The 14,512-nt window shown below is 47.0% G+C and overlaps 1 protein-coding gene across 1 annotated transcript; it reads right to left on the reverse strand.

The window, feature by feature from the left end:
* Positions 1–265: 265 nt before the first annotated feature.
* Positions 266–2,887, reverse strand: LOC138677082 (protein phosphatase 1 regulatory subunit 3C-like). Its single transcript, XM_069766938.1, has 3 exons — positions 2,655–2,887; positions 690–1,840; positions 266–361 (listed from the first exon to the last, which is right to left on the reverse strand). The coding sequence occupies exon 2, from the start codon at positions 1,817–1,819 to the stop codon at positions 1,148–1,150; it is 672 nt and encodes a 223-aa protein (XP_069623039.1). The 5' UTR covers positions 1,820–1,840; positions 2,655–2,887; the 3' UTR covers positions 266–361; positions 690–1,147.
* Positions 2,888–14,512: the final 11,625 nt, after the last annotated feature.

Consider the following 14,512-nt stretch of genomic DNA (forward strand, 5'->3'; position numbering starts at 1 on the left):
ATATGACTGCAGTGATCAGGTTATAGACAACTGCATGGACAATTCAGAAACATTTGTCCTCCATTGAATGAAGTTCCGCAATGTTTTGTAAACTTTGCAATAAAAAAGCCTCATTCAATGTCAGGACTACAGTCCATGGAAGACATAAAACAAAATCCTGTAGATCATTATCACAACTATAAGTATCCAGACACATTTATAGGTAAAAGTTCACACTTATCTTTCAATCTTAAACCTATGAATAAAAAAAAAAATGCACAAAATACTGAAAAGATCTAACAATATTTATTGAATCTGCAGTAAAAAGTAATATACATGTCTCGCCCCCAAACTGGTTTATTCAATGTCATCAAGTACAGATCTTAGGCTACGTTCACACTAGCGTTCGGCTAGTGTGCGTTGCGCTAGCGTCGGGCGACGCAGCGGCGACGCACGCGTCATGCGCCCCTATGTTTAACATGGGGGACGCATGCGTTTTTGCTTGTTGCGTTTTCCGACACGTGCGTCTTTTTTGACGCTAGCGTCGGACCAAGAAAACGCAACAAGTTGCATTTTTCTTGCGTCCGATTTTCGTCAAAAAAACGACGCACGCATCGAAAAACGCAGCGTTTTTGCGTGCGTTTGCGCGCGTTTTTCGGTGCGTTGTGCGTCGCCGACGCAGCGGCGCACAACGCTAGTGTGAACGTAGCCTTACAGGACCTTGAAGACATCCTACAGACAAGTATACTGGATGGCGCCAAGTTAGGGATCAGCACTTCAACTACAACTCCCAGCATTCCTGGAGCTGTACAGGGTGCAAGAGCCGCCAATGCATGTTGGGAGATGTAGTTTTATAGCAGCTGGAACGAGGAGGTCTGCAGATCCCTGTACGAGGTCTGCAACCATTTCTTATACACCAAGAGTTCGACCACATGTTACATGGTGAAGAATGAAGCCGGGCTACTGAGAAGAGCTTTGGATTCTTCGGTAGTAAAGCCGCCAGGATGCAAGATTACGAGCGTTAAAAATCACACAATCACCCGGCATCTACTCTACAACCATATCGGGGAAGGTTTCCGTCCCAGGAGCCCTCTTGATCTACAAGAAGGGGTTGTCGTACGACCATGGATTTTTGTTCCAGTGGACCAGCACCTTCACAATGTTAGTGTCACCAATAGGTGACTTGCGCATAGCCGCGGTGATCGGCCTCTTTGTTCAGAACATAATTCTTGCCTTCATTATTATCCCAGTGTTCTGCGCCCCGACACCAAAAGCAAATACAGAATTCAGCCCGCCGGGTGTCGGGAGGCAGCGGGAGCCTGAACGAGAAAGTGTCCGTCTCCTCTCCTCCACAGGGATCCCGCAGATAAGAGCACGGAAGGTCGTACTGACTTTTCCAGTTATCGTAGCTGACCCGAAGAGTTACCCGCTTCTCAAAGCCAATATTGCGCACCCGCACCGTACCGGCCACTACCGCTCCCTGGACGGCGCATTGCTCCAGACAAACCTGCTGCCGGGAGAGCCTAGCGCGGAAACGGCTATAGTCTTGGGTTGGAGGATGAAAGTCCAGAGTGTAGGTAGAGCTGGAGAGTGGGCGCAGGGCTCGCAACGATGCCAAGGCGATCACCAGCGGATCTTCATCGAAGAACGGATGGGAGAAGTGACGGACGGTGGCGAGGGCCAGCCCAAGAGCGTCGGCAAAAACTACGCCTTTCTTACGCGGATCCGGGAGGCGAGGGGTTGGAACCAAACATGGCCGCAGCGACCTAGCTGAAGGTAGTCGCAGGTGGCGTGGAGAAGGGGGGCTGAGACACAGGCACATGGAGAAGTCGCCAGGCATCCTGTAGGTAGGTGTGAAGACCTAGGACAAGAGAGGAAGAGACACGTTAAAGCCTGATGTAAAACGGGGACTTCAATTATCACCTCTGGGCTGGAGCGCTCTTAAAAAAATCTCATGCACTGACCAATCCCCACAGCTTCCATCCTACGCATGTGTTCACACTTAGGTTTCCAGAGCAGAAACACTGACCTTCTTAAATTAAAAACAGGGGTTTTATGGAGTTTATGCAGCCCCCACCCCCCAAAAAAAAAAAAAAAAAAAAAAAAAAAAAAAATCAGAGTGAACATCAAGGGAGGGGGTTAACACTCTAGCCACTGATATCCAGAAAAGGTTTTTTTTTCCTTTGGAGGGATGGGGGGGGGGGGGGGGAGAGAATCACCTCCAGATAGGGTTGGGGGATTTTGGGGCTCTGATCAGATATGGCTGGGGGTGGGGGGCATCGTGGAATAAATGGCACTATAAAGAATAGTGCGTAGCACATGCAAGTCTTCCTTTACCTTGCAAGCTGCAGTATGAAAACCCTTTAGACTAATAGTAATTTAGATTGTGAGCCCCAACGGGGACAGCGATGACAATGTGTGCAAACTGTAAAGCGCTGCGGAATATGTTAGCGCTATATACAAATAAAGATTATTATTATCTCTTACCCCCATGTAAGGTCTTGGAAGAAGTGCAGTTTTACATTTGGATTCTGGGCCCAGGGTGGGCACAGAAGGGGGTGGGCACCCTGCCACAGACCTCTACAGACTATTGCACTGCTAGATTAACCCCTAAGTAACTACAATAGTGCAGAAACCTTAGCACAGGAGGCGGACCCCACGGGACAGACACTCACCTACTGATAGAGAACACTGGAATGCCTTTGTTATCAGCTCTCAGGGGCTGCACAGATCAGACCCCGGGAATTCCGCTTGCTGTGGCCGGTGGAGCAGGGGGGAGGGACAGATGGTTCTGGGGAATATTCAGCGTCCGCCACGGAAAACTCGCGCAGCCGTCCCCACTTTCCTCTTCTCCCACCGGCGACCTGCGCCAAGTAAGCTGCAGCCGAGCTGAATGCCGGCTAAAGCCTCTCTGTTGTAACATGTGATCTACAGACTTCTAACCAATCACAACGGACTCGTTTATCCCGTAACCAATGAAAACTCGGACAGGCGTGAATAAGGGGCGGAGTCATGGTCAGTGACCTGTCTGTGAGCCCAGAGCTAGCACGCTGCGGTCATGCGTCATCAGGAGATCAGCACGTGTCCGACTGATGTGATCTCTGCTGCCGGGCGGTAATCTCAGCAACAGGGGAGCGGACTGCAAGTCCCAGCATGTGCCTACCAGCAGCACTAGAGTGCCCCCTTATAGAGTGCACTATACACAGCACTAGAGTGCCCCCTTATAAAGTGCACTATACACAGCACTAGAGTGCCCCCTTATAAAGTGCACTATACACAGCACTAGAGTGCCCCCTTATAGAGTGCACTATACACAGCACTAGAGTGCCCCCTTATAAAGTGCACTATACACAGCACTAGAGTGCCCCCTTATAGAGTGCACTCTACACAGCACTAGAGTGCCCCATATAGAGTACACTATACACAGCACTAGAGTGCCCCATATAGAGTACACTATACACAGTACTAGAGTGCCCCCTAATAGAGTGCACTATACACAGCACTAGAGTGCCCCATATAGAGTACTATACACAGTACTAGAGTGCCCCCATATAGAGTGCACTATACACAGTACTAGAGTGCCCCCATATAGAGTACACTATACACAGTACTAGAGTGCCCCCTAATAGAGTGCACTATACACAGCACTAGAGTGCCCCATATAGAGTACTATACACAGTACTAGAGTGCCCCATATAGAGTACACTATACACAGTACTAGAGTGCCCCCATATAGAGTACACTATACACAGTACTAGAGTGCCCCATATAGAGTACACTATACACAGTACTAGAGTGCCCCCTAATAGAGTGCACTATACACAGCACTAGAGTGCCCCATATAGAGTACACTATACACAGCACTAGAGTGCCCCATATAGAGTACACTATACACAGTACTAGAGTGCCCCCATATAGAGTACACTATACACAGTACTAGAGTGCCCCATATAGAGTACACTATACACAGTACTAGAGTGTCCCCATATAGAGTGCAGTATACACAGCACTAGAGTGCTCCCATATAGAGTGCACTATACACAGTACTAGAGTGCCCCCATATAGAATGCACTATTCACAGTACTAGAGTGCCCATATAGAGTGTACTATACACAGCACTAGAGTGCCCCCATATAGTGTGTACTATACACAGCACTAGAGTGCCACATATAGAGTACACTATACACAGTACTAGAGTGCCCCATATAGAGTACACTATACACAGTACTAGAGTGTCCCCATATAGAGTGCAGTATACACAGTACTAGAGTGCTCCCATATAGAGTGCACTATACACAGTACTAGAGTGCCCCATATAGAATGCACTATACACAGTACTAGAGTGCCCCATATAGTGTACTATACACAGCACTCGAGTGCCCCCTTATAGAGTGCACTATACACAGCACTAGAGTGCCCCATATAGTGTACTATACACAGCACTAGAGTGCCCCCTTAAAGAGTGCACTATACACAGCACTAGAGTGCCCCATATAGTGTACTATACACAGCACTAGAGTGCCCCATATAGTGTACTATACACAGCACTAGAGTGCCCCCATATAGAGCACACTATACACAGTACTAGAGTGCTCCCATATAGAGTGCAGTATACACAGCACTAGAGTGCCCCCATATAGAGTGCACTATACACAGTACTAGAGTGCCCCATATAGAGTGCACTATACACAGTACTAGAGTGCTCCCATATAGAGTGTACTATACACAGTACTAGAGTGCTCCCATATATAGTGTACTATACACAGCACTAGAGTGCTCCCATATAGAGTGCAGTATACACAGCACTAGAGTGCCCCCTTATAGAGTGCACTATACACAGCACTAGAGTGCCCCATATAGTGTACTATACACAGCACTAGAGTGCTCCCATATAGAGTGCAGTATACACAGCACTAGAGTGCCCCCTTATAGAGTGCACTATACACAGCACTAGAGTGACCCATATAGTGTACTATACACAGCACTAGAGTGCCCCATATAGAGTGCACTATACACAGCACTAGAGTGCCCCATATAGAGTGCACTATACACAGTACTAGAGTGCCCCCATATAGAGTGCACTATAGACAGTACTAGAGTGCCCCATATGGAGTGCACTATACACAGCACTAGAGTGTCCCCATATAGAGTGCACTATACACAGCACTAGAGTGCCCCATATAGACTGCACTATACACATTACTAGAGTGCCCCCATATAGAGTGCACTATACACAGCACTAGAGTGCCCCCATATAGAGTGCACTATACACAGCACTAGAGTGCCCCCATATAGAGTGCACTATACACAGCACTAGAGTGCCCCATATAGAGTGTACTATACACAGTACTAGAGTGCCCCATATAGAGTGCACTATACACAGCACTAGAGTGCCCCATATAGACTGCACTATACACAGTACTAGAGTGCCCCCATATAGAGTGCACTATACACAGCACTAGAGTGCCCCCATATAGAGTGCACTATACACAGCACTAGAGTGCCCCCATATAGAGTGCACTATACACAGCACTAGAGTGCCCCATATAGAGTGCACTATACACAGTACTAGAGTGCCCCATATAGAGTGCACTATACACAGCACTAGAGTGCCTCATATAGAGTGCACTATACACAGTACTAGAGTGTCCCCATATAGAGTGCACTATACACAGCACTAGAGTGCCCCATATAGAGTGCACTATACACAGCACTAGAGTGCCCCCATATAGAGTGCACTATACACAGTACTAGAGTGCCCCATATAGAGTGCACTATACACAGTACTAGAGTGCCCCCATATAGAGTGCACTATACACAGCACTAGAGTGCCTCATATAGAGTGCACTATACACAGTACTAGAGTGCCCCCATATAGTGTGTACTATACACAGCACTAGAGTGCCCCCATATAGAGTGCACTATACACAGCACTAGAGTGCCCCTACATAGAGTGCACTATACACAGTACTAGAGTGCCCCCATATAGAGTGCACTATACACAGCACTAGAGTGCCCCCATATAGAGTGCACTATACACAGCACTAGAGTGCCCCATATAGAGTACACTATACACAGCACTAGAGTGCCCCCATATAGAGTGCACTATACACAGCACTAGAGTGTCCCCATATAGAGTGCACTATACACAGCACTAGAGGGCCCCCATATAGAGTGCACTATACACAGCACTAGAGTGCCCCCATATAGAGTGCACTATACACAGCACTAGAGTGCCCCCATATAGAGTGCACTATACACAGCACTAGAGTGCCCCCATATAGAGTGCACTATACACAGCACTAGAGTGCCCCCATATAGAGTGCACTATACACAGCACTAGAGTGCCCCCATATAGAGTGCACTATACACAGCACTAGAGTGCCCCCATATAGAGTGCACTATACACAGCACTAGAGTGCCCCATATAGAGTGCACTATACACAGGACTAGAGTGCCCCATATAGAGTGCACGATACACAGCACTAAAGTGTCCCCATGTAGAGTGCAGTATACACAGCACTAGAGTGCCCCCATATAGAGTGCACTATACACAGCACTAGAGTGCCCCCATATAGAGTGCACTATACACAGCACTAGAGTGCTCCCATATAGAGTGCACTATACACAGTACTAGAGTGCCCCATATAGAGTGTACTATACACAGCACTAGAGTGTCCCCATATAGAGTGCACTATACACAGCAATAGAGTGCCCCATATAGAGTGCACTATACACAGCACTAGAGTGCCCCATATAGAGTGCACTATACACAGCACTAGAGTGCCCCCATATAGAGTGCACTATACACAGCACTAGAGTGCCCCATATAGAGTGCACTATACACAGCAGTAGAGTGCCCCCATATAGAGTGCACTATACACAGTACTAGAGTGCCCCATATAGAGTGCACTATACACAGCACTAGAGTGCCCCCATATAGAGTGTACTATACACAGCACTAGAGTGCCTCATATAGAGTGCACTATACACAGTACTAGAGTGCCCCCATATAGAGTACACTATACACAGTACTAGAGTGCCCCATATAGAGTACACTATACACAGTACTAGAGTGTCCCCATATAGAGTGCAGTATACACAGCACTAGAGTGCTCCCATATCGAGTGCACTATACACAGTACTAGAGTGCCCCCATATAGAATGCACTATTCACAGTACTAGAGTGCCCATATAGAGTGTACTATACACAGCACTAGAGTGCCCCCATATAGTGTGTACTATACACAGCACTAGAGTGCCACATATAGAGTACACTATACACAGTACTAGAGTGCCCCATATAGAGTACACTATACACAGTACTAGAGTGTCCCCATATAGAGTGCAGTATACACAGTACTAGAGTGCTCCCATATAGAGTGCACTATACACAGTACTAGAGTGCCCCATATAGAATGCACTATACACAGTACTAGAGTGCCCCATATAGTGTACTATACACAGCACTCGAGTGCCCCCTTATAGAGTGCACTATACACAGCACTAGAGTGCCCCATATAGTGTACTATACACAGCACTAGAGTGCCCCCTTAAAGAGTGCACTATACACAGCACTAGAGTGCCCCATATAGTGTACTATACACAGCACTAGAGTGCCCCATATAGTGTACTATACACAGCACTAGAGTGCCCCCATATAGAGCACACTATACACAGTACTAGAGTGCTCCCATATAGAGTGCAGTATACACAGCACTAGAGTGCCCCCATATAGAGTGCACTATACACAGTACTAGAGTGCCCCATATAGAGTGCACTATACACAGTACTAGAGTGCTCCCATATAGAGTGTACTATACACAGTACTAGAGTGCTCCCATATATAGTGTACTATACACAGCACTAGAGTGCTCCCATATAGAGTGCAGTATACACAGCACTAGAGTGCCCCCTTATAGAGTGCACTATACACAGCACTAGAGTGCCCCATATAGTGTACTATACACAGCACTAGAGTGCTCCCATATAGAGTGCAGTATACACAGCACTAGAGTGCCCCCTTATAGAGTGCACTATACACAGCACTAGAGTGACCCATATAGTGTACTATACACAGCACTAGAGTGCCCCATATAGAGTGCACTATACACAGCACTAGAGTGCCCCATATAGAGTGCACTATACACAGTACTAGAGTGCCCCCATATAGAGTGCACTATAGACAGTACTAGAGTGCCCCATATGGAGTGCACTATACACAGCACTAGAGTGTCCCCATATAGAGTGCACTATACACAGCACTAGAGTGCCCCATATAGACTGCACTATACACATTACTAGAGTGCCCCCATATAGAGTGCACTATACACAGCACTAGAGTGCCCCCATATAGAGTGCACTATACACAGCACTAGAGTGCCCCCATATAGAGTGCACTATACACAGCACTAGAGTGCCCCATATAGAGTGTACTATACACAGTACTAGAGTGCCCCATATAGAGTGCACTATACACAGCACTAGAGTGCCCCATATAGACTGCACTATACACAGTACTAGAGTGCCCCCATATAGAGTGCACTATACACAGCACTAGAGTGCCCCCATATAGAGTGCACTATACACAGCACTAGAGTGCCCCCATATAGAGTGCACTATACACAGCACTAGAGTGCCCCATATAGAGTGCACTATACACAGTACTAGAGTGCCCCATATAGAGTGCACTATACACAGCACTAGAGTGCCTCATATAGAGTGCACTATACACAGTACTAGAGTGTCCCCATATAGAGTGCACTATACACAGCACTAGAGTGCCCCATATAGAGTGCACTATACACAGCACTAGAGTGCCCCCATATAGAGTGCACTATACACAGTACTAGAGTGCCCCATATAGAGTGCACTATACACAGTACTAGAGTGCCCCCATATAGAGTGCACTATACACAGCACTAGAGTGCCTCATATAGAGTGCACTATACACAGTACTAGAGTGCCCCCATATAGTGTGTACTATACACAGCACTAGAGTGCCCCCATATAGAGTGCACTATACACAGCACTAGAGTGCCCCTACATAGAGTGCACTATACACAGTACTAGAGTGCCCCCATATAGAGTGCACTATACACAGCACTAGAGTGCCCCCATATAGAGTGCACTATACACAGCACTAGAGTGCCCCATATAGAGTACACTATACACAGCACTAGAGTGCCCCCATATAGAGTGCACTATACACAGCACTAGAGTGTCCCCATATAGAGTGCACTATACACAGCACTAGAGGGCCCCCATATAGAGTGCACTATACACAGCACTAGAGTGCCCCCATATAGAGTGCACTATACACAGCACTAGAGTGCCCCCATATAGAGTGCACTATACACAGCACTAGAGTGCCCCCATATAGAGTGCACTATACACAGCACTAGAGTGCCCCCATATAGAGTGCACTATACACAGCACTAGAGTGCCCCCATATAGAGTGCACTATACACAGCACTAGAGTGCCCCCATATAGAGTGCACTATACACAGCACTAGAGTGCCCCATATAGAGTGCACTATACACAGGACTAGAGTGCCCCATATAGAGTGCACGATACACAGCACTAGAGTGTCCCCATAGAGAGTGCAGTATACACAGCACTAGAGTGCCCCCATATAGAGTGCACTATACACAGCACTAGAGTGCCCCCATATAGAGTGCACTATACACAGCACTAGAGTGCTCCCATATAGAGTGCACTATACACAGTACTAGAGTGCCCCATATAGAGTGTACTATACACAGCACTAGAGTGTCCCCATATAGAGTGCACTATACACAGCAATAGAGTGCCCCATATAGAGTGCACTATACACAGCACTAGAGTGCCCCATATAGAGTGCACTATACACAGCACTAGAGTGCCCCCATATAGAGTGCACTATACACAGCACTAGAGTGCCCCATATAGAGTGCACTATACACAGCACTAGAGTGCCCCCATATAGAGTGCACTATACACAGTACTAGAGTGCCCCATATAGAGTGCACTATACACAGCACTAGAGTGCCCCCATATAGAGTGTACTATACACAGCACTAGAGTGCCTCATATAGAGTGCACTATACACAGTACTAGAGTGTCCCCATATAGAGTGCACTATACACAGCACTAGAGTGCCCCATATAGAGTGCACTATACACAGCACTAGAGTGCCCCATATAGAGTGCACTATACACAGCACTAGAGTGCCCCATATAGAGTGCACTATACACAGTACTAGAGTGCCCCCATATGGAGTGCACTATACACAGCACTAGAGTGTCCCCATATAGAGTGCACTATACACAGCACTAGAGTGCCCCATATAGACTGCACTGTACACATTACTAGAGTGCCCCCATATAGAGTGCACTATACACAGCACTAGAGTGCCCCCATATAGAGTGCACTATACACAGCACTAGAGTGCCCCCATATAGAGTGCACTATACACATCACTAGAGTGCCCCATATAGAGTGCACTATACACAGTACTAGAGAGCCCCATATAGAGTGCACTATACACAGCACTAGAGTGCCCCATATAGACTGCACTATACACAGTACTAGAGTGCCCCCATATAGAGTGCACTATACACAGCACTAGAGTGCCCCATATAGAGTGCACTATACACAGCACTAGAGTGCCCCCATATAGAGTGCACTATACACAGCACTAGAGTGCCCCATATAGAGTGCACTATACACAGTACTAGAGTGCCCCATATAGAGTGCACTATACACAGCACTAGAGTGCCTAATATAGAGTGCACTATACACAGTACTAGAGTGTCCCCATATAGAGTGCACTATACAAAGCACTAGAGTGCCCCATATAGAGTGCACTATACACAGCACTATAGTGCCCCCATATAGAGTGCACTATACACAGTACTAGAGTGCGCCATATAGAGTGCACTATACACAGTACTAGAGTGCCCCCATATAGAGTGCACTATACACAGCACTAGAGTGCCTCATATAGAGTGCACTATACACAGTACTAGAGTGCCCCCATATAGTGTGTACTATACACAGCACTAGAGTGCCCCCATATAGAGTGCACTATACACAGCACTAGAGTGCCCCTATATAGAGTGCACTATACACAGCACTAGAGTGCCCCCATATAGAGTGCACTATACACAGCACTAGAGTGCCCCCATATAGAGCGCACTATACACAGCGCTAGAGTGCCCCATATAGAGTGCACTATACACAGCACTAGAGTGCCCCCATATAGAGTGCACTATACACAGCACTAGAGTGCCCCCATATAGAGTGCACTATACACAGCACTAGAGTGCCCCCATATAGAGTGCACTATACACAGCACTAGAGTGCCCCCATATAGAGTGCACTATACACAGCACTAGAGTGCCCCCATATAGAGTGCACTATACACAGTACTAGAGTGCCCACATATAGAGTGCACTATACACAGCACTAGAGTGCCCCCATATAGAGTGCACTATACACAGCACTAGAGTGCCCCCATATAGAGTGCACTACACACAGCACTAGAGTGCCCCCATATAGAGTGCACTATACACAGTACTAGAGTGCCCCCATATAGAGTGCACTATACACAGCACTAGAGTGCCCCCATATAGAGTGCACTATACACAGTACTAGAGTGTCCCATATAGAGTGCACTATACACAGTACTAAAGTGCCCCATATAGAGTGCACTATACACAGTACTAGAGTGCCCCCATGTAGAGTGCACTATACACAGCACTAGAGTGCCCCATATAGAGTGTACTATACACAGCACTAGAGTGCCCCATATAGAGTGCACTATACACAGTACTAGAGTGCCCCCATATAGAGTGCACTATACACAGCACAAGAGTGTCCCATATAGAGTGCACTATACACAGCACTAGAGTACCCCATATAGAGTGCACTATACACAGTACTAGAGTGCCCCCATATAGAGTGCACTATACACAGCACTAGAGTGCCCCATATAGAGTGTAGTATACACAGCACTAGAGTGCCCCATATAGAGTGCACTATACACAGTACTAGAGTGCCCCCATATAGAGTGCACTATACACAGCACAAGAGTGTCCCATATAGAGTGCACTATACACAGCACTAGAGTACCCCATATAGAGTGCACTATACACAGTAAAAGAGTGCCCCCATATAGAGTGCACTATACACAGTACTAGAGTGCCCCCATATAGAGTGCACTATACACAGCACTAGAGTGCCCCATATAGAGTGTACTATACACAGCACTAGTGCTCCCATAAAGAGTGCACTATACACAGCACTGGAGTGCTCCCATATAGAGTGCACTATACACAGTACTAGAGTGCCCCCATATAGACTGCACTATACACAGCACTAGAGTGCCCCATATAGAGTGCACTATACACAGCACTAGAGTGCCCCATATAGAGTGCACTATACACAGCACTAGAGTGCCCCCATATAGAGTGCACTATACACAGCACTAGAGTGTCCCATATAGAGTGCACTATACACAGCACTAGAGTGCTCCCATATAGAGTGCACTATACACAGCACTAGAGTGTCCCATATAGAGTGCACTATACACAGCACTAGAGTGCCCCCATATAGAGTGCACTATACACAGCACTAGAGTGCCCCATATAGAGTGCACTATACACAGCAGTAGAGTGCCCCCATATAGAGTGCACTATACACAGTACTAGAGTGCCCCATATAGAGTGCACTATACACAGCACTAGAGTGCCCCCATATAGAGTGTACTATACACAGCACTAGAGTGCCTCATATAGAGTGCACTATACACAGTACTAGAGTGTCCCCATATAGAGTGCACTATACACAGCACTAGAGTGCCCCATATAGAGTGCACTATACACAGCACTAGAGTGCCCCATATAGAGTGCACTATACACAGCACTAGAGTGCCCCATATAGAGTGCACTATACACAGTACTAGAGTGCCCCCATATGGAGTGCACTATACACAGCACTAGAGTGTCCCCATATAGAGTGCACTATACACAGCACTAGAGTGCCCCATATAGACTGCACTGTACACATTACTAGAGTGCCCCCATATAGAGTGCACTATACACAGCACTAGAGTGCCCCCATATAGAGTGCACTATACACAGCACTAGAGTGCCCCCATATAGAGTGCACTATACACATCACTAGAGTGCCCCATATAGAGTGCACTATACACAGCACTAGAGTGCCCCATATAGACTGCACTATACACAGTACTAGAGTGCCCCCATATAGAGTGCACTATACACAGCACTAGAGTGCCCCATATAGAGTGCACTATACACAGCACTAGAGTGCCCCCATATAGAGTGCACTATACACAGCACTAGAGTGCCCCATATAGAGTGCACTATACACAGTACTAGAGTGCCCCATATAGAGTGCACTATACACAGCACTAGAGTGCCTAATATAGAGTGCACTATACACAGTACTAGAGTGTCCCCATATAGAGTGCACTATACACAGCACTAGAGTGCCCCATATAGAGTGCACTATACACAGCACTAGAGTGCCCCCATATAGAGTGCACTATACACAGTACTAGAGTGCGCCATATAGAGTGCACTATACACAGTACTAGAGTGCCCCCATATAGAGTGCACTATACACAGCACTAGAGTGCCTCATATAGAGTGCACTGTACACAGTACTAGAGTGCCCCCATATAGTGTGTACTATACACAGCACTAGAGTGCCCCCATATAGAGTGCACTATACACAGCACTAGAGTGCCCCTATATAGAGTGCACTATACACAGCACTAGAGTGCCCCCATATAGAGTGCACTATACACAGCACTAGAGTGCCCCCATATAGAGCGCACTATACACAGCGCTAGAGTGCCCCATATAGAGTGCACTATACACAGCACTAGAGTGCCCCCATATAGAGTGCACTATACACAGCACTAGAGTGCCCCCATATAGAGTGCACTATACACAGCACTAGAGTGCCCCCATATAGAGTGCACTATACACAGCACTAGAGTGCCCCCATATAGAGTGCACTATACACAGCACTAGAGTGCCCCCATATAGAGTGCACTATACACAGTACTAGAGTGCCCACATATAGAGTGCACTATACACAGCACTAGAGTGCCCCCATATAGAGTGCACTATACACAGCACTAGAGTGCCCCCATATAGAGTGCACTATACACAGCACTAGAGTGCCCCCATATAGAGTGCACTATACACAGTACTAGAGTGCCCCCATATAGAGTGCACTATACACAGCACTAGAGTGCCTCATATAGAGTGTACTATACACAGCACTAGAGTGCCCCCATATAGAGTGCACTATACACAGCACTAGCGTGTCCCATATAGAGTGCACTATACACAGCACTAGAGTGCCCCCATATAGAGTGCACTATACACAGTACTAGAGTGCCCCCATATAGAGTACTATACACAGCACTAGAGTGTCCCATATAGAGTGCACTATACACAGCACTAGAGTGCCCCATATAGAGTGCACTATACACAGTACTAGAGTACCCCCATA

The sequence above is a fragment of the Ranitomeya imitator genome, chromosome 4 (genome assembly GCF_032444005.1).
Source record: "Ranitomeya imitator isolate aRanImi1 chromosome 4, aRanImi1.pri, whole genome shotgun sequence".
Lineage (NCBI taxonomy): Eukaryota > Metazoa > Chordata > Amphibia > Anura > Dendrobatidae > Ranitomeya > Ranitomeya imitator.